We start from the raw sequence: 26752 nt of genomic DNA on the forward strand, positions 1-26752 counted from the left end.
TAGTGCCGAAAATAAATCGCTCAAATACGCACGCACGGCTTGGCGGGGGCTTGGTTTCAATTTATGCGCACGAGTGCTTAAATTCGCGCTTTACTGATTCGCAGCTAGCGGTGGTTTTTTGACTTGCAACCTTCCACCGAGTGCTGCTGCTCCATTTTGGTCCGCTTGATAGCCGCGGCCACCAATTCTGACTCTTCCATGGCAGCTCTATCCATCAACCGTTTTTTTGTGTGGGGAAGTTAACATATATTTTTTAAGTTTTCCTTAGATGGTTTTATAGCATCTCACACGTAACCGATAAGTCGCATACTTGTGGATGGAAATTTAATCTCTCTCTCTCTCGCTCTCTCTCTCTCTCGCTCTCCCTTTTGCACACACTTTAAACTTTACGCTCGCAGTTTCTTGCCATAAGGGGCGTAAAAATGGCGCTTTTTTTGGGGGGAATGTTGGACGGTTCGGAAAACCGATATCCCGTCCAGTGCGGGTCGATTGTCGGAACAGCTTGATGTGTGCTCGGACCGGCCGCGTGCGATAAACTGTGATGAATTTTCATGATCTCGAACGGGAACCGAAAGGGGCTGCGGGTCTGGTCCGATAGGCACAGTTATCGACAATAAATAGAAATAAATTAAAAGCTAAATGAATTGCGCCACTCATTGTGTTTTGGGGTATATTGTTGAGGATGAAATACACAGAAAACGAAAAAAAATCCATGAGATGGAGGCTTGTAAAATTTTATTATTTCATAACGTTTATTGGATTTTTCCATCAAGCGTTAGCAGTTCAATAGGTCACAAGTATTATTATTGCTCTTTTTAAGTTCTTGGTTTCAATAGCAAATTGCTAAATTTCCAACGAATTAATGTACTTTAGGCCATGAATTGGCTTTGAATTTTTGAAAATTCTGGTCATGACACCCTCCAATAAAAGAGTCATCGGAATCAATGCATCAAAAAATCCTTCGCGAATGTGTTGTTTCCTTGTTTTGTGTATTTATCCAAGAATATAGACATCCCGAGCTTCATTTATCAGCTCAAGCTTTAAGAAATTCTTCGTGTTCTCTCAACCTCAACCTTCATTCTTTCAAAGCAAACTATTACGAAACAGTTACGTTTGCTGACCGAACCTTACCAAAATCGCATCGACACAAACCATCGCCCACCTTGTCAGACAGTTAATTTCTCGAGCTTCCCTTTCAAAACAACCCAACCCAATCGCGTAGCCTAACGCATCATCAACAGCCTAATCAACTGTTGAAAGCTCTGCACAGCCTCCGGTTCAGCATCATTTTCTTTCTCGGCTTCCTTCCAAGAACTTGCCTCCACCGAAAGGGAGCCAACACACCCAACATCGATCAACGATCAAGCTGCTAGAGATAGGAGTAAGCTCATCGCGTAACAAATCATCCCAGGGAAGGTTTCGAACAAAATCCCTGCGTGCGATACAGCACCCGATGGGAGAGATGATTTACGTAGGAACTTCCCCTGCCCGTTTTTTCTCCGAGGAACTCCTCGGCGAAGGCCCTCATCTTCTCTCCAAAAACGGCTACAGTTACAAATGTGATAATTAGTGGTAAAACGGTTTATCTTTTATTACCTTCCCCCATTCGGTGTAACTCGACAGCTTCCCCTGGCCCATGCCCATTCGGTTTGTATTGGAGGGAGGTGTGCCGTTTTCTCTGTGCCGCCTTTTGACCGGCCCGGTCGGCTTTTGCTGGCTGGCCCGAAAATGGTTTACCACTATAAGTCAAGCGTCTTACCGTACGGCAATGCGGCAAGCCCCTTCTGGTTTGGTTTGGACTTCTAGGTCAGCTGGAACGGTGTGCGTGTGTGTGTGTGTCTGTCGGGCTACCGTGTCCAGCTGAGGCGCTTCCTCAAGAAGCCGGTGTGTCGGATTAGAAGGCTATTCAGCGTAGGCACAAATCCGCCAAATGCCAGCAGCAAAACCCATCGCTCGTGCCCACCTTCTGATGCTCGTGTGCGTCCGATTATACTGTGAGCGAAAGGGAAGTCCAGCAGTCCAGGCAAGGTTGCGGTGTTGCAACATGCATTTTATCACGAGTCTGCACACGCTATCGTCTGCTGGACAACACTGCACATGAGAACGGATTTGGCAGAACGTCACTACGCCAAATCCATGTCGGCCGGGGTGGTGAGAGAGTATGTGCGAGAGCAGTAGCAGAGCCTAGACCTACGGACCATGGAAGGAGGGTCGAGAGCGAGAGAGGTGAAGTGAAAAGTGAACAACAAATGCAGTCGACGAGCACGACTAATCCAATTAGTTCGGACGGTGGCCGTGCTTCCGAGTCCGAAGTTCTCGTGCCAACTGCAGCGCTGGGAAGTATCGTTTCTCCGTAGTACAATGCAAAACGGTTCGTTGGTTGACCACCGCGACTCGCCGGGACTCACCCGGCATGCCCCCCAAAAACCCCCGAGAAGAGATTGATGATTTAGTGAAAGAAATTGGAAATTGGAAGAACCCGGAAGGTGTGCCCTTAGAGAGGTGTGCCCGGTTACGGTCATTTGACCATCCGAATTATCATGCCGGTCGATACTAATGGTGATCGGGTACGGGTTCTTTGGTCCACGCTCGTTCTTCGCCCCCAAACGGTTGGCGATGAGAACGAGGAGAAGGACCGTTTTTTGCAAAATGCATCATCCACCTTCGGGATGTTCCTTTTGAGGGAGCGCACTATGGGATTGGAAGGAGAGAGGTCTCGGTCATAAAACAGTTTTCTGAGCATATGATTTAATATCGCGAGGAATCTTGTTTGTCAACTCAACTCGTGGTTCCTTGATGAAAAGATTTTAATGAACCGTAACTGAGACGAACGAGTAGAACCAACTGATGTTGGAGTTGGAGTTGCTAGTAGTTGCCTTGCAACGTCTATCAAGTCCTCAAAATTCGATCCTTATTATGTTCATTATCTTCATAATTTTCTAGGACAAAGATTCAAATTGACATTTAAACCATGTTGAGCTATTTTGCTATAAAACCCAACTTACAAAGCTTTACTGATTTATTATTGTGATATTTTTCTGCTAAATAAAGACAGCGCCATAGTAATAATGATTTCTACTGTCTAAGTAACTGGCATTAGGCCAAGAACATCAAACATTGAACGGAGATAAAAAAAAACCTGACTTATGACCAGTTTCATCCTTCAGTAAAGCCACTGTTCTAATGGTAATGGTGTGTGGCTTTACACATCCCGGACAACATGAACTGAAAATCCCACTGTATCGAAGGTGGTATGATTTATGCATCCCCAACCCTCCCTTCCCGTCCTTTCCTTTCCCTCCCCTTCCATACTCTAACCAATAAAGAAAGTAATGCACAATGTTACCATTGTAACGAGATTAATTCCTCCTAATGCTTTCGCCTGCCCTGACCACCACCCTACACCTCCACCGTGCTGTGTTGTGTTGGCAGCGTTTAAATCGAGAACGATTCCCAATTTTTCCGATTGCACTTTTGCCGCCCCTCTCTCTCTCTCTCGCTCCCTCGCTCTTTGTCGGTACCGCCTGTGGGTTATTGCAATATTTTACCGAACGAAGCGGTAAAACTCGTACCACAATGTCCTTTTTTCCCGGAGTGCTGGTATAGAAATTGCGTTCGAATTTTCTTTCCCTTTTTGGTTTGGCCAGTTCGTTTGTGGTAATGGACGCTTCAGTATCTGTTCCGGTGCGTTGTGTAGGCTTAAGTGCAATAATTTAACAGTTTCCGAGTCGGGTTCTGGTCGTCCCCCGAGGACCTGCAAAACGGTTCCAAAGCACCCTGAAAGCGATCCTCATAAACGCATCCGATGCTCGTACCATTAATGTGCAGCAATTATTTATTGGTCATTTGTGCAAAGTGTTGTGGGTGTCGTCGGGCACTTTTAAGACCCACCGGCAGGCTTCCTGCCCCAACACCTCCCGGTGTGCAGGAGGAAGAAAAAAAACCTTTCCCCATCGATCATTATCTTCCAGCATCCGGTAGGAAGGTTGCTGGCAATTGCTCAATTAAGGCGCAAAACCATCAACTTCAACCCCACAGCTCTGGGGTTGTCACTACGAACTTCCTGGAGATGTTCGGAACACCGAACATCAATGCAATGAATAAATTATGTCATAATTAAGTGAGTCCATCGCACTCGTAGTGAGGGTGTGTGAGTGCTGAGCTCCACCCTTGCCAGCAACTCCACCAAAAAGGGTTGCCCAGCCCGTTATTCATTATCATCATTCATCAAAAGTGAACTTTTCCGTATCGCATCACCGTGCTCCACGCCCGTCGCAGGGGCCGCATCGAGAGGAAAAACTTAATGATTCCCATGTATTAGCCCTGATGAAATCGATAGACACTTTCTAATTATGGTTAACGAACCGATTTCTTTCACCACTATCATCATCAGTACGGTTCGGCATGCTACCCCACGGAACCACTATCAAAACCCGGGTGGAAATCTTCCTCCCCATTCTTTTTTTCCTCCGATAGCAGACTACATATGGTGGTAAGGTGACGATAGCAAAGACACAAACGTGTACGCGCGTTTTCTGCTTGTGACAGATCAACCAGTTTTTTTTCTTCTTTCACACAACCTACGGATAGCTGGAAGGCGTGAGAAATTCAAACGCCAAATGTACGAACGATTGATTCGTATTTGGCGTTGGGAGCAAGAAAACCAAGCTCTTATCGACCACAAACCGGCAGGTCGAGTGTAAAAGTGAGGGTGTGTGTGAGTGCGTGTGGATTTTTGTGCTCTCTTCCTTGTTGTTCGTATAAATATTAATCGAGCTTGTTTTTTTTTTTTTTGCAGTGTCTGTTCCATTGCACTTCACGTTTGCAACAAGCAACAAGCAGTTTGATCCATTTCCTACGATTTAACACGTTTGCTTCATCGGTTTCACCTATGCACGATACACCTATGCATTAACAGTACACTGAGTGGTTTTGCATGGTTGGTGCATAATTAAGATGAGATAAGATAGCGTATTTAATTTCGTTTTTATGGAAATTTAATCATTAAAGCCATCTTTTAACGGTTGATTTTTAAGAAAAAATTTCATGAGATTATAATCCTCTACTACAGCAATACGGCCAGGCCGTTCTTTATGAATAAAAAAAAAAAAAAAAAAATAATCCTCTACTACGATTTTTCTTCAAATTAAATAGAATTAGCAATACGGGCGAGGTGACAGCGGCGCCAGTATTCACACCACTGGACTGGGCTTCAAATCCCATCTAGACCGCCTTCCCGTCACAGAAAGCATTAAATGGACAGGTCGAATCCTTTCGATGTTCTAGTGCCAAGCCGTCTTTTAAGAATAAAAAAATTATAATCAGAGTTTATTTTGAGCTTATGCCATATAGTTCATTCGAGTATGGCATATTGGGCGGAACCACAAGGATTTTCAAACCATTCAAAAGTGTTATTCCATATTCATCTTGAGGGAACTAAGTTGACTAAGACTTTGACACGAAAATGAACATAAATGAACAGAAATGAATGTGCTGGCAGCAGCAACGATCTCTTCTGAAGCAATCGCATCCACTAATAGCTCTGATAATGGAAAGCTATACTATACATAGCCTATTGGAGCATTATTTTACGCAAACTAACTATTTTTTGGATAAAACATCACCTCTAAACAGCATTCACAAGACGCTACGAAACTGAATTTTACGACCCTCAACACTATCGCGACCTTCTGCAAAACCATCTAAACAGACGATGATGAAGTCATTATCACTTGTTAAGCCCCAACACTGATCGGAAACAAATTGCATCGAGAACCGGATAACCTTCTCCCCCAACAACAACAGCAAAAAACAACAACCTCATGTGTAGCGCTTCCGTTCGACATCTGCCTTTAAAATTTGTCCGAGCTGCCCAAAAACTCCCAGCCAGCTATCAATCAACTGCTGCCGTACCGAAAACCCTCTTCAACAGATGTTCCTCCGATGACTCGAAATAGGGGAAAAATCATCACCAAAGGCATCGCCCGCAACTGCTCGCAACCCGTTTGCGAAAGCCACCGGCCGAAGCAACGGGTGACCACCGGGAAAGGATACACACCCCACACAACCCGTACCATCGGATCGGTCCCGTCGGTCGGAGTTGATTGATTTGTTTTCCCTCGCAAAATTTTTGCCCCGCCCGGTTGCACTGTGACGGTTTTCCACCGGGCCTGGTATCCGACCAGTTGGCCAGTATGAATAGCGACGGGCAAATAGCGAATGTTTAATTACGCCTAGTGTTACCAGCCGACACACACACACACACAGGCACACCAAACACACAAACATATTCGCATCCCCCGCGCCCAAGCTCGCTCTCTGCTCCCCCACTAACGGGGTTTGGGCACCCTTCGGCAGCTGATTGTGCTGGACCAATCAACCCGGGGTACGCTCCGGTTCGGAAAACTCTCGCCGCATCCGGACGTGGTGCCGCAAATTGGCGCTGAAAAGTGAAAACAATTCAATTAACGGTTCGACATGGAAATGCACCAAAGATCCACACACGCACGTACGATATGCTGCGTGCTTATGCTGTGCCCCGGCAACTGCCGATAGTGAGGTGTTTGGAGAAGTTGAGCGGCGAGCAAAAAAAAAACGAGGAAAAGATCACTTCACTTTGGTTGGCTGGTCCGCTGGATGCTGCTGGCTCGCAACGATTGATTGGTTGCGAGACGGAACAACACACGGTATGTGCTTATCACGTGACGGGAGCCCGTACCCACGTGTGTGTGTGTGTGTGTGTGTGTGTGGGGAGAAAACAACTCACTCCGAACGGTGAAACGCGCAGAATGAACGCGGTGGAAATGTGGATGTTTATCCACCCGACTTTCAGACGATGCAGGCGAGAAAGCGGACCTACACACACACACACAAACGCCACATAACTGGAAACCGAGCTCAAGGTCAACCCGGCGGTGGGCCCGCTGTTTGTTGTAAAGGGTTTTTGTGCGAAGGAAGCAGAAACATTTCGAAGCGAAAGACACACGTGCCGGGCACGCTAAATTTCAACAGCACACGCTCGCCGAAGGAAAGCTTTCGGTCAGTTAAAGGGTCTTCGGCACACGTTAAAGCTGTTGGCATTTTATCACGCCAAAGCATACCGCGGGAGCAGCTTTTCTCTTAGTGAGTTAATTTGAGCTCCTTGCTTGACTCTTTAATCATTTGCCGTTCAAATGTTTCGTAAGAGGAAGCTTTAAATTGCAATCAGAAATTCAACATAAGGTTTCCTCGTATTTTTTATTATTTTGTTCTGTTTATTATTGCTTGCTATTGCTTTATTTTATTATTTTAAGTATTTTTTTTGCCTACTTTTTATGGTATTATTCTATATTTTGTTTTTCTGTCTTGTGTTTTGTTGGACTCTTTTTATCATACTATGGTCTTTTTTTGTATGGTCTTTTTTTCTCTTCAATTGGTTTTTCTTCTTTTATTTTCATCATGTTCGATCCTTTTTTCTTACTCTTTTTTTCTCCCTGCTTTCAAGAGTAAAACATATTTTATGTATTTGTTTTTTATATTATTCTTCTCATCTCCGTTTTTTTTTTTCGTTCGCTCATTTTATTTTCTGATGTTTGTTTTTCTTGCATTTTGTTCAGTGTAGTTGATATTTTTCTTTATATAATGTCCTTATTTTTCTTTACTTCTTTATTTTTTTCTTTTTTAGTTTTTTGCTCTTTTGTCTGTTACATTTTTTCATTACAAGAATCTGTTGAATTTTTGCCTTTTTCTTAGAAATATTTTAATGTTTGTTTGTAAAGTTCATAAAAAGAAGTTATTTCAGTATTCTATTATTCTGTTTTAGTGGATTTTATTTTCTTTTAATTGTTCTACAATGTTCATAACATAATTTTTTTAACTGATTTAGTTGTATACTGTTTATTCTTTTACAGTTTAATTTCCTTTTCTTGTGATAACTTCAAGAACCAACGACATTATACGTTTAACTACCATCAACTTAGCAAACTTGTATCTTATCTTGCAGAAGAAGAAGTAAAATCCACACACACTCTCACGCCAGGGCTACAGACAGCTTCATCTATAAAAGCGAGAACAAAACAAAACTACACGACGAACAAATTAAACCCCGCGAAGGAGATGTAGCAGGAGGAAAACATACTAGAAAACAGCTTTAGATAAGCTCTACAGCAAATGGTACGCGATGCAGAGATGCTAAAGACATGCGTCTTACGATACGTGCTACACGCGTTCCATTATTGCTCGCCCCAGTCCCAGGGCTCGACGCCTCCGTTCTGCGGTCTTCGGCGAGCGAGCAAAACCGGTTCAAGCCATAGAATTCTAGTCTCCACCCGGTCAGCCCGGTCTCCAACCACAAACGCTCAGCGACGGTATCGTGTGCCGTCCGTGTGCCGACGAATTGAAAGTCATCAATGTTTAATCAAAATTGCTCGCTAACCCAAGCAGTTTTCCGTTTTATTGACGAGCGCGAGCGCGCGCCCTGTTTCCCACTCGGCCACGCCGAGTTGCTGGCTGAATCTGATAATGGATTTTTACAACCCCTTGGGAGAAGTTGGAGGATAGAAGACAAAAAACAGCCACACTCACACTCAGAACGAATCGCTCGACCGCTTCCGAAGTGTAGCATTTTCGAGGATTCGTGCTCGTGCATCCTGGGAAGAAAGAAGCGCTAATGAACAATTCTACTTCTGTACCATTGAAGTGAAGTTAGGATAGGAAAAGACAAATCTAACGCCAAATTGAGAATGGTACAAGGGACGACCAATTGGAAAGTACAGGCAGGAACCCATCAGTTGCAAAATTGCACCACAACGCTCTGGTGCGCTCATACACAGCGAAACTCTTGTTGGCGGTCGTCAAAGAATGTGACAGAAAATTATGCTAACGATCTTCAGCGTTTTTTTTTCTTTTTCTTGCTGCCTCCCGAGTCTCTGGCATTCTCTCGAAGGAGATGTGCTTTTTTCTTTCGCTTCCCGCCACGTTCGGTCACTTAATCCGCGAAGGAATGGCTTTGCCGCGGAATGATACTGAGCTGAAGTTCCACTCGTCATCGTCAGCTGCAACGGACGCAGACGGGAGGACGATTTCAAGAATCCATCCCAAGCGCACCAAACTCGCCACTCTGCATTCGCGGGAGCATTTTATTTTTCTCACCACTTCTTTTGTCGTGTCCAAAGTAGAATTCTACTCAAGGTTGGCAAATATAGCAAAATAGCTCTAACTACGACCACGGAACAGAAGAAACAAAAAACCCACCCCACGTGCGGCAGCAAAGTTCTTAGGGTCGATAATCAACCTGCCCGATGTACCGAGAACAGCGAACACAACAAGATGCTCTCGATCGTAATAGTTGCCATTATGATGATTATAATTAGTGCTATAATTATTACGATTACCGAGCGGTTTTTCCTCACCTCCAAACCGAGCCGTCTTCTGCACCTTCACGGCCACGAGCACAATTGCACGACTGGCGACAGTTTTGCGGACAGCCCGGCTTCTATCTTCCGCCATCGTTCGCAACCCCAGCTGGCAACACTGCCATTGTCTTTTATGGTACCTAATTATGCGAGGCAAAGTTGTGTCCTTAAGGAAAATCGTTCCCCATCACGAGCGAGTTTCTGCCACTTTCGGGAGCGATTTTCTCGACCCTTAGGGGGTAGGGAAAACGTTCACCCCCATTAGCGACGGGGAACCGGTGCCGAATATCAATTGTCATGCCGGCCATCCACCGGGGTAACCGTTCGGGGTGGGCGTTAAGCTTTTAGCAAATAAATGGACTATTACTTTCGAATCGAGAGGAGCCACCATACGAGAATATCGCAAGAATGTGCACAGGTACGTCCGTTTTGGGCGATGGCTTAAGATTACGGGTGTATGACATCATCGCGATCGGACGACGACATGAAAGACGATCTCGTGCTCCTTCTCTGAAGAAGAAAACCAAGGCTCTAGGCAACGGAGAAGGTGAGACCAATTTAAAAGCCCCATCTGCACAAACACACACACACACAGACAGACTCGCATATTATCGCAGCAGGTTTGGTTTTTTTTTGGGGAGAAAATTACGAAACACCAAAAACCTGTTACCCCGTAATCACAACAAGCCAAAACGCCAGTCGCCCAGTCCAGGAGCCCTGCCCAGTGTGTTTGCCCAGCCCAGTCCTAATGGCGTCGAAAGTGCTACGGATCGGATTAAAAAAAAGGCGGTGATCTACTGCGGTGTGCGGACGATCGGTGATGATCGATCGATCGTTCGATCGAGCGTGTGCGTTCATCCGGTCGAAGTATTACCGCATCATGGCGGTGTGTGCACAAACATGAATGCAATAATTGGATTAGGGACGATGACGATTCGGGCGGGAAAGGTAAACATTGAAACTTGAGGAGGAGCTTGAGGAGAAGGAGATGTGTTTGTTTATTTTGTACACTTGCTTTTAAAGTGAAGTCATTTCATAAGTCAGGCACTTATCTAATGAGGGGATTTAATTTGATTACATTTTTTCAATCAAATTTGACAGGTTATAAGAGCTGGATCGTTTGGTTTCTCTCTCATGACATGACTAACTTAACAGAATCTTAAAGCACTGAGCTTGCACAGTTGCACAGTTGTGGCTATTTTAGAAGAAGCCTACTGACAGAAGCCTTGTCTAATGATAAATTTTCATCTGATGAAGTAAATATTCAATAATCTTGTATTAAATATTCTCACTGTGTGGTCTACACAGTCTACACACCCTTAAAACGAATCAAATTTCGCCAAGAACGCCTGTTTTAACAAGACAAAACACACAACACTCCTCTCGGCCACTAAAATTGTTTGCTGATGTTGAAGATAATCACCGTAGAGCGAAAGAGGGATGGAGCATAATAATAACAGCATCAACCACAACAAAAAAATCAAATCTATTTGATTTATGATCGATCTCCGCAGGCCTCGCTCCTGAGCAGCGAGAATACGTGTTACTACATGCGATGCGAACCGAGCGTCGTGATGACGAAATGATGCGCCATTTTTTTGGCATCCATATTTGCGCACCATCTCCACAAATTAGACCCTTAATGGAGTTTGACAGTTCACATTAATTTTCACACCAACCCCCGGTTTTCCTACCTACGACAATGAGAAATTACGGCAAAACTCAGCATGAGCTAAGAAAAACGCTCTTTATGCTCATTGCAACAATCGCTTACGTTTGGTACAGGTCGGGATTAAAGGGGCGGAAGAAAACCACTGTCCCTTCCCCCCCCCCCCCTTTCCGTTAACCTTCTTCATCAGGTGCTAAACATGTGCATTATTCCTTTCCCCTTTCCCCGGGCATCACTCATCAAGTCTCAAGGCGAAGGGTTCAGAGAAAATCGAAAGTTTCGGTGGCACTAAATGGCTTAAGCTTAAGTACCGCGGGTGCTCCCTCACACACACACACACTTGTCTGTTTTGCCATGCATCAATCACCCGTTTCGTAACAGCTACTACACACGGCTGTCATTATCATCCATACTCATCTGTCATTATTTCACTCGGTGCCGCAGCGCCACTCGGCTCGAAACCACTTGTCAGTTCAATTTCGATGCCATCGACAATGACGGCACATGAAGACGGGTAATGATTGAAATACGGCGCCCTAACAGTACATCCGGCTCGGGACCGGGCCAGTGGAACGGGTATTGAAATTTACTAGTTATTAATCCAAATTATTAGACTTTAGAGATTTAGTTTTGAAGGGGGTTCGGTCGCACAGCTGTGAGGTAATGGATGGAATTTTGTTAGGACCTCTCGTAATCTGAAGTTGATTTATTCAAATTCAAAGCAAAATTTTGCTCCTCAACTCAAATCGATTTCAGTATCAAAGTTACACGAAGCTCTCGTTCGTATTTCGAAAAGTTTCCTTCTAATGACTGCTAAGTACTTTTTTCCAGAATCTAACTCATCATAAACACAACTCTCCAGGGACAGAACTCCCCCACGACAGAGCTTTCAACCACAACACAACCGAGAACGAGAATTGATTTTAAAGCACTCTCTCTCTCTCTCGATCGCTCTAAGCTTTCTGTTTTCTATAAAACTTTCCCTGCGAGCCTCACATCATGATCCCTGTGTGTCCCTGAGGTCGTCCACGCTCTAGGGGTACCCGTACCCCTAGCATCCTCAACTTCATTATAATAATAATAACGGTAGAAGTGGGCTCTCCCAGCTAGTCACTCAACTCGAGCCACTGTGCATCAAGTGCACCTTAAACAGAAACGAAACCGGACGGTTCCAACACGAGCGTGCCCGTTGCTGCAAGTTTGCAAGCAAAATATTTAACGATAACTTCACCCGGCTACTACCGACCGGCACCAAACCAACCGAACCGATCGTCATAATGATTTCGGGGGCTTTGATCGAGCACCATTAACGGGCTAATAGGTCGTCGGAGCTCGTTGTTGGTCCTCTCGCGCGGACTAAAGGTGGTTGCGGGTACGGACCTACGGCTCGAAACTTTATGAGCCCCCGTTGCCTCATTAGGGTCACCGAAAGTCTGTAATTCGCGTGACCTAATAGACCCGTGGTAGCTTGGTTGATGATGAGCATGGATGGTCCGGCTTGCCCCAATGAGCATGTTACTTTAATTCGCTTCCCCAACAAACAAAAAACATATCATCCACTGGAGGTTCTCCAATAATCAGCTACAAATAATCGGGTCGCGAAAAATGTTTCCTCCCAGCAAGTGGGATGTTAGAGCAAAGAATGAGATAGGGTAGCTTCCTTACGGGGCTTTTCTTCAGTTGACACCCAAAGCTACGTCCTTTATATTTCCTTTTCGCTGCCACATTAACAAGGGCAAACCACGTCAAGGGGAGGATTTAAAATAATTTATTAGCAGCCCTCTCTCGTTAGTGAGTGCGCGAGTGCGGTCCGTCCGCCATGTTGTACCATATGGTTTCTCCCCGTTTTTTTGGTTCTTTGCTTATTAACAAAGAAAATTCGCGTTCCATTCTCACTGGCTCACAATTCTGGCAGCGCGTGAGACCAATTATGCATCTCTAATAGGCTTAAATTAATTGCCAAAGATAATTCTGCCCAAGCGTAAATGTGAACCTGCCCCTAATGCTCCGGTACGGAATGTGAGTCCCTGTGTGTGTGTGTTTTTTTTTTGCGCACACCGTTGCTCTCAAGCGTACGGAAATGAGACATGACATTTGTGGAGAAATTATACACTTTATATAATCCCATGCCTCGCATCACGATCATGCTGCTGCTGCCCTTTGCGTGTGGGGGTTTTTTCTTCCCCTCGCTCCAGAAGAAATGGCGTACCATTAGCGAGAGAAAGCAGAACGTCAGTGAACCGGAAAGAAAATTATAGATCACGACACCACCGCCACTCGCACTGGCTCACATGATTCCAAAACCTGTGGATTACTGTTTTGACTGTTTGGTCGCAATTGGTGTGTGTTTTTAATGTAGATGCTCTCTCTTCCTCTCTCCTCTCTCTCTCTCTCTCTCTCCCTCTCTAGTTTTTTTGCCCTGTCGCTAGCTAATACAGCTTGATAAAGTGCGTTCCATAAAATAAAATCGATACGAACGCACTTTGGCGTACACTGAACGCAAATGAAAGCCATCGTTTCAATTAGCAAAAATAAAAGAGGCACCGCATCTCATAAAACCGGCTCCAGGGGTTGCTGCTTTACAACATGCTGAGATTTTACACTTCCTGCGCTAAGTAAGAGCTGCTGGCTTAGCTGGAGCTTGGTTTTACGAGTGCCCGCATCTGACTTGTCCTGTGGTGGTGGCGGTTAGATGGAATATTTATGGGACAATGCTGATGAAAGCTTTTAATTGGCGACTGCTAGGGTTGCGAGTTTGAAAAATAAAATCTACATGTCCTTGTTTTGGTCGTTAACATATATAGTTTATTGGAAAATGAACTTGTTTGCGTGTTGCCATTAGACAAATCCAGTTAGGAGTTATAAAAATAATTAATAAATATTCATAGCTGCACTTGGGGTCGCCATATTGACGCGATCATTTGTCGCTAGGTTTAAAATGGCAGAGCATCAAAGCACTATAATCATCAACGTCTTTATTGGGAAGAATTCATTTGTGACTATTAATCAATTTGTTCATTTGATCAACATCATTATTTATCCGTTCATTTACTTAGTTCATTTAATTAATATTCTTTCCTGTCACTGGAAACAATGTGTGTCCCATTACAACATTATTTGAATATTTTTGTTTCTTTTAAAGTCTTCAATAAATAAAAACTGAGCAAAGTTTAACTGTACAATAAATTATTAAGACTCAATTCTTAACAAAGCAATGCTAGACTCCGCAATTAGAATTATCCCAACTACTCAGGAATCATGCTATTTGCTTCCTATAATAATAGGATCGGTCATCCCAGTGTTCATTTCTAGTTCATTTTGAATATGTTCTTAAGTTCATGTTGAATGTTTTTCAAAAATAAAAATAAACACAAATGAACACCGTCATCACCAACTTCAAACGCTCCCAGAATGAGCGAATCCATCCAGAGAACATCCAGCTTAAGATTATTAGCAATCAGACGAACATTTCCATAAGCTTCTTCTTCTTTGAAATTAATTTTAAACACGCTTTTCGCAAGTATTCATTAGGTTGATTTATTATGGCACACAATTCATCCTCTGTCTAGCATTAGATTCACGTTGTTAGAATTTCAAATGAACGCCTCAAACAACCCACAATGAATAATCCATCAAACTAAACGAATTCATTCTTTCTTGACATGTTTTCATAATCATCGCCTAGAACCGTCTCAACCAGGAAGTTATCTTAAAATAAAATACTCAAAGTCCAAAATGAAACCCCCAGCAGGTTTAGCGCACGAATTTTCAATCAAAAGCCCTGCAATAGGAAAAACGGCCCGTAAATCGATTGTGAAACTCCATTCGCGTAAGCAAAATAACTTCCTGCACGGATGCCCTCCATAAATAATAATTCAATCCGAGCACTGTTCAACCCCTGGCCCATAATTGCCCGACCGGCCATGAATCTGGCCGACCTGGGTGACAACATTATCACCCATCAAATGCCATTTTCCGACCGGCGGCAGTGCGTAGTTCCGTTGCTGTAGAGCGGAGAGACAATAAAGCATTCAAAAACGCGCCACTTGCCCGCAGATGGTAAAACAATTTCGAAGACGAAACAAAACGCGCACCAAGCGGTGCCTTCGTCTCAGTCTTTGGGTTGGTTAACGCGGAAACGCAGCACAGCAGTAGTAGTAGATTGGGCGCCGCACGGCGTATGTTATGACGTTTTGTTTAGGTCGCAAAGTAGGCTTAAACGAGGTTGACGTAACGATAGCCAGCGCGCCTGCTTAGACGCAACTTGCCGACCGCCTCGCTACGGATCCTGCTGCATAAGAAAACAACAAAGCACAAAACGCACGGCTGAAGCGATTGTTTAATAATTTCGATCCAGCTCGTTAGGTTTTCCATCGCGTTCAAGGTTTTTCTGAGGCGTTTGTTGTTTTTTGTTCCTTTCGTCCAAGGTTTGTTTGGAAAAGTCTGCGCCGAGGTGTGCGAAATTACATACCGGCGAGCGGATATAGCATCTTCCGGGGCGTGTTTTGTGTTGTTTCAAGGCGGCTTCACACTTGGGCGGGTTGTTGTAGACATAAGCTTCGTTCGGTAACCGCTAGGTGGCGTGTGTCCTTCGGTACATTCCTACTGCTATCCGTTAGAGGGCGGTAAATACTAATCATTTCCATGTTTTCTTCTCCCCTTTGCAGATTTCTCTCCATCCAACCGATGGCCAAACGGATCGTGCTCGGCTAAGCTGATTTCACTGTGGTTCACATTCCACCCGGTGATCGATTTTGATCTCCGAAAAAGATAGAAACCTATTGCCTCCATTATAACATGCGCTTGTTTAAGGCCAAAAAACTGCTCGAAGGACCGCAAGTGTTGACTCGTGGTGCTGGTGCTTCCCCGGCCGAGACAACCAACGGTGCCACCTATAATGACATTATCGTTCTGGCCGGATCCGGAACACCTCAATCAGCCACCAAATTTGAACCCGATCTACCCTCACTGATAAACGAAGAGGTTTCGACCGGGACAGAACCACACGCCGCACCGGATGCAAGCGCCACTCCTGCACCGGTCTCGAACGCATTTGTACCGCCCGACTGCAATCAGCATCTCACCGAACCACCGGTGGTGGCACCGATGGCCCCGATACCGCACGCCGATTCGACCGATAACGTGGTTTGCAGCATTAATAACGCTTCATCAGCCGAGTCTCCGCACGTACGCAATCAAGGTGTTGAGGCTCGACTGATGCGTGAACATCTGCGACCGAGAACTCCACCGCCCGGTTCGCAGCTGGGTCATGGCCAGCCGAATGCAACGATCGGCCGCAACGGAATCGGTAAGTGGTGACTGATTGGCTTGCTTTGGTGTAGCTCCTGTGTTTTGGGTAAACTTCCCTGGCCGTTAACTCACCCCCCCATACCATGTTCCTAAATAACCCAATTTAAAAATGCTAGAAACCCTTTGACTAACGAAGAGGGAAGGTTGGAAAGCTGCCAAGGAGGAATTGTTTATCTGGTTAATTAATCAAGTGTTCTAGAAAAAGGTGTCTAATTTGTGTTACGTTCCGTGACATGAGATGAATAAAGATGAACCGAAGTACCTTGATTGAATATCTTCAGTTCAGCGTAAGCTGTTGTCCAGCTCAACCTATTGCTGAGTTGAGCAGAATATACGCTAGGGGGGATAAAGATGCTATGGTCGATTAATCAAAGTTGTTAATTTGAATATAAAATAGACTTAGAAGGTCAAATTCCCGAACAGGATATATTGACTGCTCTAAACTCTTAATGAGCATCAATCAGATGGACTTGTATGTTTGAGACCCTTATACATTGCATCTTCTAGCATTGTATCTAGAAGCCTTAAAATCGATTCTGAGAAAGAGTTGGGTCTCTCATATGACCAACTAATATCGGTACATCAATTCCTTTGTATAAGTGACTTACTCAAGTTGAAATTTGAACCTAAACCGAGAGTGTGGTAGCAGCTCATGCTCAAACAACTAATGGTGTAAGATTCTTAGTTGATCCCACCATTTAGAAAACAAGGCACTGGTCATTGCCAAGACTCAAAACTCCAGGAAATCGTTCGTCCAGAAGCTCTTCAAGTCCTTCTTCTTCTTCCTTGGCACTACAACCTCGAGAGGTCTCGGCCTGCCATTTTTGGCTATCTGTGACTTAATTTTACCCATAGTCATCCTTATGTATGGGGAGGGGATCTGGATGGGATTTGAACCCCGGCGCTGTCTCCTTGGCCACCGGAACGCCCCAAAGTCCTCTGACATCAAATTAATCTCCTTAAAATTGAAGCCTTTTCAACCATTTTTTTTCATTTAGGCTTAATAAATCAATTAACTATGGCGCATACTTGAAGAGGAATTAAAAATTTGCCTATCAAACCTCAACAATTCAGAGCAAATCGATCATAAATAATAAAGCATTCCTGGAAAAATAGGCCAGCGCCCTAAAATAGATATAAAACCCGCTAACCGCTTAACTAACATCATTATCGTTTTTTATTTCTAAGAACGCTTACGTTTTGCCCATGATCCATTCCAATTTCGCATTTTCCCCCATCATACACGACTACCAAGTTCCAGTTGATTACCGATTATGTTCAATTAAATAAACCAAGCACTAAACTACTCCATCATGTAACTATGCATTATAGACTTCCCAGAAACCATGATGTATTGTTATAAATCCTAGCTATCGCTTTATCCTTGCAACGACACAGCAAAGCGGTTTCAATCTATTTTCGATAAAATCTAATAGATATCGAAATCCGATTCGCGCACAATCGAATAAAAATAAACGGCTCATATATCTCTTCCCAGCTAAATACCCCAATCGGGAAGACAGACCTTCTCGAACTCGTAGCAGAGATTAATTAACTGAAACACGATTCAATAGATTGAGTCCAATCAATGTCCTAATAATGTTCAGCAGTATCCATTTTTCTGACAATCTTACAGCATCTTCCGCCACCTTGAGTGCACTTTGTCTTTCTCCGCACACAGACGGGCAGAGCAGATACCCGACTGACCATCGTGTCCCCATCAGAAACGCGGGCGTGTGTGGCACCTTGGCAAATATGTGTACAAATTAATCCGCAATCACATCGCACTCCCACCATCACCGGTGTGTCGGTTCCGTCGCGTCAGGTTCAACCTACCAGCAGGCGTGAACGGCGATTCTCATGTACGTTCTAATTAAGGAACGATTATGGGCAGGCCTACGTTTCCCGGTCCCCTTCGCCCGGTGGGTGGGCGGTTGGTGGCTCCGACCATCCCAAGATGGTTAAGCAGCAGCTCCAAAGACACACCAATTATGGAAGGAAAAGCGAACCGAAACGGAACTCCACTGGTTGGTGTGTGGGTTGGTAGGGTTTTTCGTCGGCTGTGGTTAAGAACTCAAACTGCGAACGAACCATACATTATCGGGCGCTGCACACGGCCTGGTAGCGGTACTTTTAACGATGATGATGATACCGAGATCAATCTTATCCCATTGCCCATCGACGCACGAGCGGTTCATACATTATATCACCGCTGTCAGAATGATCGTTCGCACGCATCCGTCCGTTGCGAGGGTCAGGTGGAAAAGCCAGGAAGCATTAAGATTAGGCACCGACCACGGGCACGGGTTGGGGTTGATTCATTCGTTAGATTACGTTCCGACCGGCTGCACCAGGCACCAGGGTACGACGGAAGGTTGCATAAAGGTGGTGAAGATTTTAGCTGCGCTCTTGGCAAAGCGCTCCACTATCGGTTGTTATGGGAAGGAAGAAAATCCAATTATTTGTACGGAATACGGCCCGAAAGCGGAAAAGCTCCCGAGACCAGCTCAGGAAGCTTGTATCGTATGCGTGTGCTCATCTCCGGGAGGCAGGATGTTTATATTGTGCAAATCGTTTGAATGGAACGATATTGGAAGGTACCAAGATGATGATTACAAGTGATCTCGCCTGACGTGTAAGGTTTGTTTGCTATTTTTCCGTCGAAGGACAGTAGTGTTCAAAATAGTAGCAGAGCTTCGAAACGTGACATTGGGGTTTATGATGACTTAATTACGGGAGGCTAGAAATCTGAATATCAAGCTGCTAGCTCTCAAAAATTGGGATAGCCCGATGGTTGATACGGCTCTGAACTTTGCAGGACCGTGTATCGAATACGATACAAAATGTCTTCTCCTAGGCTGGACGAACAATCAAGCAACGAGTAATATAGGGTCGAGGACGTCGGTCCTATTGAGATTGTAGAGCTAAAGACGAAGGTCTGGAACAGAATCTAGAAATTCTGTTTTTCTTTAAGGCACTCAAACCTTATTAAAAAATATTTCAATTGGAGACACCAGCATTGAAATCCGCTTTGGATTGAACGCAAAAACACATATTAAAACCAAACTAATTTTGTTCATAATGGAGTCCATTGTTAGTATGGTCACAAGATCATTAACAATATTAAACAATGTTGATTGGTGGCCAATTAATACTATTTTGAACTGTTTTTAATCCGTTCAATCAAATGGACCAGTAATTCGACTATTTCCAGTCAAGCCATGCCGTTTTGTCCTCAGATGTATCTATTTTTTGTGGGACATACAATTTTTTATATCCGGGCCGTTGGTAGATGCGACAGCGGCGCCGGTCTTCACACGACATGACCGGGGTTCAAGTCTCATCTGAGCTGTTCCCCGATAGTGAGGACTGACTATCCAACTATGCGGTATCATTAAGTCTAGCAAGCCAGAAATGGCAGGCATGACCTAAGAGGTCGTTAAGCCAAGAAAGAAGAGGCGAATTTTTTATATCGCTAGAAATAGAATTCCAGCGATATAAAAAAGAAGGCTGGCGGTCCGATGGCCGAGGCGACAGCGGCGCCGGTCTTGACGAAGAAATTAAGAGAATATCAAAAATACAAAAAAAAATTTTTTTTAAATACTATATCCCTGCTATAAATGTGTACACCACTGTAACTATAACAATAGTAACTTTTGGACACATTTTTATGTTACAACCATTACACTTTTTGCTTCTTTCTTTATCATATTTTTCTTTTCGTACTTCAATCAGTTTATCTTTAAAGCACTTGGATAAAATTTGTCTTTTTGCTCACTACTTCATCATCGATTGCCAAATGAATTATGAAATGCTCCATCGTTTATTCATTAGGAAACGCCTTGGATTTAATCCATCGTTTTTGCGTTGTTTTTTTCTTAAGTAGACAATTTTCCGCACCACTACCGTCGATAGGGTACAAATTACATCATAAACTGATGATGCTAGTGCCCCCCGTTCGCTAATACGCATCCCAAACAAACCCAAAACCCATCCCATACGAGGTGGTTCATAACGGTGGGCATTAACACATCCACGCACCCCCGGCCCAGGCGATTGGGTACGATGGGTACGGAAATTATGTACTCAGACCCACGCACAACAACAACGCATTGGCGAATGAAATCGAAAAGCGACTTCACTTTTGTGAACTGATTTCCTCTGGCCACTTATGTGTGACTTGGTGTGAAAGACAGAAAAAGATTTCAACGAGAGCCACCCGTTGTGAATGATTTATTTTCCATCACAGCCGCTCAAGAGCTGCAGCACGTAAAAAATCCGGATCGTCCTTCTGCTGCTTAATGTGCTCTACTTGGATGCACAATTTCCAATTCCGATTAGGCGGTTCGGGGCGTGAAGATTGAAGTGAAAGACACTCGTCACCGCAGCAGCAGCAGAAGTAGCATTATTAGCGTCATCATCATCAGCATCATTATTGTTATCGTCAATCGGCCGATCGGTAGTAACGGAGATATGGTTCCCGATCAAGCACACGGTCACTTTTCCTATCGTTTTCCGATGGTCTCCCTTTCACGACTCCATTGTTGATTTACGCCACACCACCGCGACCAGGTCGTTGACGTCTCCTTCCCTGCCCACTGGAGGAGTCGGTCAGTCAGTCAGAAAATGGAAAACTGCGCTCATTGACACCACGCCGCGTATGCGTTTGTCTGTCCGGCCGGCTAAAAGCCACGCACACACACTTACACACGCATTGAGGACAATTTTCCATCATTTTACTCTCTACTCAGCGAGCTCTTTCTCACTCATTCGCTCGCTCAAGCCATCGTGCAATGAACGAGATGAATGGAATCATTTGCAAAACGAGCAGCAAAGTGCTTTCCACCGCGAGAGGCGTTTGTGTGGTGTGAAGTTGAAAACTCAAACCCCGAACGCACACCGATCCGAATCCGAACTTGGACTTGAAAGACAAATGAAACTCGCTATCATTCGGCGGTGGTATGGAAAGTACCGACACTACCGGTACCGGCCACTTTCCATTTCTTTTCTACCATCCGTTCTTCGGGCGGAACCCGAAAGGCGGACAGGTTGAAAAGCGGAAACTTAAGCCAGTGGAATGGTGTTGCGTTTCATCTTCTTTTGTTGCCCAATTTCAATCTCGAGCTTTCGTTGTTGTTAAGCACGCACCATTGCTGAGTAGCGTGATGGTACGTGTTATTGTGGTCGGGTTGCTGCTTGCAGAAACATCTGCCTTTTGATAATTAAAACATTAAAATGGAAAGTAAAATTCCTTCGGCTTCGATCAAGCTCCGATGTTTTGATTGACTTAAGAAGAAATCTAAACATATGCAAACATGCAGTCAACATTGCTGAGGAACTCTATTTATATCGTAATTATCCTTAATTACTTGCATAAAATAGCATCATAGATTAAAACAAACTTTAAAATATTTGTTTGGTAACTATTGCATTTAGTTACCTTTCCTACAGGTAACTTGTTTGAGGACTTCAAACAAATTTACTTCTTGTATTGTCTGGTACCATTCTCATGACGTCACCTACCCACCATAAAGCTCGGTTCTTTATGAATGATGTACCGGCTTATCGGAAATTAAACATTTGAAATTATCATTCAGCTATCCACACAATTTCCATGTGTGCCTTACTTCTTTTTGGTGACTGATTTGCCAAACCAGAGCTATTAAGTCAATATCTCTTCTACATTATTTGATATTCGATGATGAGCAATGAGGGTAATTATGCTCTTTATGATCCACTTAGAGGAGTGACTGTGGCGATGGAGTCTTTCCAAGGGTGGCAGACTTCATGAGTAGGGCAGGCGCATGCCACGTCCTAACGACTCGTCCGCAAGATCTCTATCAAGGGATCTCTTCCAAATAGTATCTCCCACAAGCGGATCATAGAGTATCAAAGGATTTTATGCAAAGGGTTTCGTCCAAGTAACTTCGCCCACCGAGCCTACTGAGACCTCGTCTACGAAGAGTCCTCATCGGCTAGCAGCAACACTGTATAACAAACAAGGTCTTGAACGTGCGATTCGAGATCAGCTCAACTGTTCTTATAGCTCTTCATCGTGAGCTCAACCGATAGCCAAAAGAATAAAGCAAATAAGAGAAACAGTTTTAACGATTTGCCAATAAAAATGCTCCCTCTAAAAGCTTGAAACCACTTTACACAGCTCACTATAAACTAGCGAACACTTTGCACCTGCAATTCAACGAGCCTATCATAATGCTAATGCTAAAACCAGCACGTTTGCACCACACTGGTCGATTTCATCTGCGCTCTCGCGCTGCAAACAAGAAATTCACGCTGCTCGTTCTACCGTACTTCCGAGCCAGATTATGCAATTCCCCTTTCCTCCCGCGCCACCCACTCACCTCTCTTCACCTCACCAAACCACCCCCCCCCCCCCTCCACACGATCGGCCTAGTAGAAGTAGTTTGTTTTAAAAACACCTCCCGTAGCTAAAATAATCGCCTTTCAGTAGAATCGCCGCGCTGCCTTTCCAATTTTCCATCGGTGTAACCCTGAACACACACACACACACACACTGAAATTCTCAACACACCTGTCCCTTCGATGCACTTCACGCGCTCACCTCACTTCGCTTCGTTTCACCCTTCTCCCACAACCTGGTGTCTAGGTACGCTCGCCGGCTTTCGGATGGTGACCGCCGTACCGGCGATGGTTCTCGAGGACGATCCGCCCCTGAGGGCCGCCAAGGAGAGCAAGAACGGTAAGTACGGAAGCGGCCCGAAACCGATCGAGTGGCTCCCACCCAAGGTCGATACCAAGCCGGCTGATGCCATCCATCCACCTGCCCCGGGCTCGGGTCGTTTACGAAATCGAATTCAGACGTCGAACGAATCGACGGTCGGGCGACCGGTTCGGCGAGCTGGTGATTGCGCGAGACACGCTGGAATGTTGGAACGCTAGTCCAATGGCCGTTTTGTGTACCTGTGTGCATCTACAAAACGCTTCTGCGTTACAATGTTGCCCTCGCGGCCTAAGCTGCACTTTTCAAACATTGTCGATTCCGGTTCTTTTTATGCAACGACTCACACGAAGGGAACCCTGGTATGCACCGGGAGTCAAACACGGTCATCATATTTTAATCTCCGAAGGCACTTTAACTTTCGCAACGCAAACCGATCGTAAAGATTTGGATGATCGCTTCGTTCGTTTAACGCTCTGGTTAAAATGTCATGGGCCAACCTGTTGGACCACTGGCGGTTTCGATCGGATTGGTTTTATTTTTTGTCCCTTTCAACAGCATACAGCAACTGCCTGCAACCCTTGGTCAACTTAAGCTCGAACGTTAAGCTTGTTTTACACATCTCACCAACTCTTAGGCGCGTTAATGTGCTATAAAGCTTCGGTTTAGAGATATCAGATCGGACCAATCTGATTGATTTCAACCTGTTTCGTTTCGTGCGGTGTGGACCTTTCTGCACAACACTGTTTCGATGTTTTAAATCCCAGCCTTTAATAGCCACATTATGACACATTTGGGTCAAGTTCGACGTCGCATCAGGCTGACACACGCCAGCCAACATCGCGTTTTTTGTTATGGGCACATGCCTAATTTGCATTATAATGTACCCGCTTTTGGGAGCATAAACGCATTTCCACGAACGCGATGTTCGCTGTAATCGGCTTAATCGGGAGCAAAATGGCTAAATTAAAACTAATTAGCCCATTATGGGGTGATACCGTTTTTGGTGTCACGTTCTTTTAAGCCAACTATCGACTGAATGGCGTGTTAGTGTCAATCAGTTTAGTGATTCTCGGAAAATTGGATTTAAAGCGTCCCTCCAGTTGCCATAATTCTTGCCCTTTTTTGGCATCAGCTGATAGTTTTGGAACCCTTGCATCAAAAACCCATCCACAGCTATAAGCATGTCATCTACTAAAGTACTTATCAAAAAGGAATTCTTTTGCTATAAAATCTAACGCTTTATAGCACACTGACAGCACAATTAATTCATCTGTCCGTAACAGTCTTTCCCTATAAGCACCGTATGATGCCAATTTAATCAAAACCCACTCACCTCCCCCCTGGAAGAAAGTCCTCCTGCTTCACCATCAACCCCTCCCTCCCATTAAACCTTAAAAGACGTTTCTGTTGTCAACAGTCTGGTCACCGGACGAATAAAAGCAAATCCTGAAACACCCCGCCGGGTAGAGCAGTGCGGTCTGGTCACAATCAAACACAAGTTAAAAATGATTTCCGATTACCCGAGATAGGATAATGAAAATGATTCAACCGATGTGTTGTGCGTGTGTGTGTGTGTAGAGCACCGGTACAGAACGGCCAGTCCTGTACCGGGAAGCAGGTCCGTAACATAACCCCATGCCACATGCTTTATTGCAAAACCCTTGCAGCTATGCGCTTGTGACAATATTTCCAAGATATAGCCAACCGTGCCACAAATCCCCAATTGCTACGCTCGTTGCATAATCATCAAGCCCGGTAGCTTGCTTTTGCGGCAGAACAGCCGTACCGCACCGACAGCTCCCGCAATCGGTTCCCGCCCCGATGTGTCTTAAGGACCCGTGTGGGTCCTTACCTTCGACATTTACATACGCCACCGGGCAGCATAAGGCTCTCGCTGGCGAGATGAAACACCGCAAACGAAACGGACACACCGAGCCGTATCGATCGGCCCCCCGTCTGTACGGTGGTTGAGTTCTGTGTTGCCAACAGGAACGCCAGCTGGGCCTAGGCATCTGTGTAAATGCTATCGTACAGGGGACGGGGAAAACTCGGAAGTGTGTGCTGCTGTGTGTAAAATTATACAATCAAACTTAATGAAATCATGATCGAACCTGGAAGGAGATGGTGAGTCGGAGAGATTTTTATTAAAATAAAGCCAAGCACGGATATCCACTCTCGTCCGAGGGACGGTCAATTGCTGGGTACTGAGCAGAACCGGGCGTTGCCATCCATCACACACTGCAAGACCATTTCCCTTAATCATCGATAATATCTGACGGCTCTTTTGTTCGGACGTCGTAAGAACCCTTTCGCCGGATGTATCGAAATTGCACGCATCAAAAGGCCTTGTTGTACTGCACTCTGGTGCGTTGGTTGCATGTAATCGTTCCGGAAAGCATCTACTGTGTCCAGACTTTCATTCTATCCGGACACATTGGACACTTGGTGGAATAGAACCATCCAAAAATAATATCGAGCTATAGTTTAGAAGATCCCCGTACGAAAGGCTGACTACTTTTCTACGGGTAAAATTAAGTCACAGAAAGCCAGAAATGGCAGGCCGAGACCTCTCGAGGTTGTAGTGCCACAGAAGAAGAAGAAGATAGTTTAGATGCCTTCAAAAATTCACTGGCAGCAGGGCCTAACAGTGGGTTCTTCTTTCACTTGTCCACACACACGCACGAATGTCTCACGTGCACCTACACGTCAACCGAAAGGAATATAATTACCTGTGTGCTGTCGTGTTTAAAATTAGATCCTTTATTTAATTACACATCAGCCCGGTGAAAGGGGATAAAGCTTAGGCGAAGAAGCAAGGAAAAAAAACCTAACTCTTACTAAAGCTTAAGCCAGTTGGCTAATTCTAGCCAAGAGTGGGCTGAATAATCGATTCACACTACAGACACAACTTTGACAACATCAACTTGCAGCTAATTTGTACATCGAACGGGCACGGAGACACGGAGCGACCCCATGGAGAGTAAATAATATGATCAAGAGCTTAGAAACGAACGCACGAATGCCTTCGGAGCATTGCGACCCACGTGGTGCCATTTGCAAGCTTCACCACTGCCAATTAAAACTAGCCCACCTTCCCCGGCTCACTCGGTTGGAGCTGTTGACCTTCGCACGATTGGCACCTTTTTTTTCTCCTCTTTACAATGGCGCTCCCGGACATCCCACGGTTACACACACACACACACGAGGAGAGCATTGCTTGTTTAGATTGTCGAGCGTGAAGCCCATTTAACCGCTTAATTACTTTACCCCCAAACACCCAACTGAGTGTTCAGAGCGAGCTGATTGATTTGGTCGTTGGCGAGCGCAAAATGATTTGCATCACCGATATGGCGACCGGAGCTGAAGAAGTTTGACAACCATCTTCCGGGCCTGCCGAACTGCCAAATGTCAACTTGTGGAATTTGGTGTGTCCTCGATTCTTGGTGCGTAGGTCTACTAAGCACACATCCGGAACGGGTAAACCGGTGTGTACAGCGGAATAGCCTCGGTGATTGATTTTTCGCCGCCGACCAAGCGAACCGAGTTGCCTTCCGCAAAACGTTGCAATACAACCGCTCGATAACCGCTCAATTGAGGTCCACGTAGAAGAGAAAAGCGATAACCTCCTACACGCTTCCAACCCGCCAAGCCATACATCATGGCCGCCAGTGACGTGGA

The 26752-nt window shown here is 44.9% G+C and overlaps 1 protein-coding gene across 2 annotated transcripts in view; it reads left to right on the forward strand.

Annotated features, from left to right (window-relative positions):
• LOC118504799 (serine-rich adhesin for platelets-like) overlaps positions 1-26752 on the forward strand; it is a 46103-nt gene that overhangs the window by 2526 nt on the left and 16825 nt on the right. The window contains exons 2-3 of one of the 2 annotated variants that reach the window (XM_036039777.1): positions 15729-16369; positions 23000-23092. In XM_036039777.1, coding sequence (XP_035895670.1) covers positions 15859-16369; positions 23000-23092 — 604 coding nt within the window. In that variant the 5' untranslated portion in view covers positions 15729-15858. The remainder of the gene's footprint in view (positions 1-15728; positions 16370-22999; positions 23093-26752) is intronic. The other variant, XM_036039778.1, reaches the window with a different exon arrangement.

Source organism: Anopheles stephensi, chromosome 2, assembly GCF_013141755.1.
Source record: "Anopheles stephensi strain Indian chromosome 2, UCI_ANSTEP_V1.0, whole genome shotgun sequence".
Taxonomy (NCBI): Eukaryota; Metazoa; Arthropoda; class Insecta; order Diptera; family Culicidae; genus Anopheles; species Anopheles stephensi.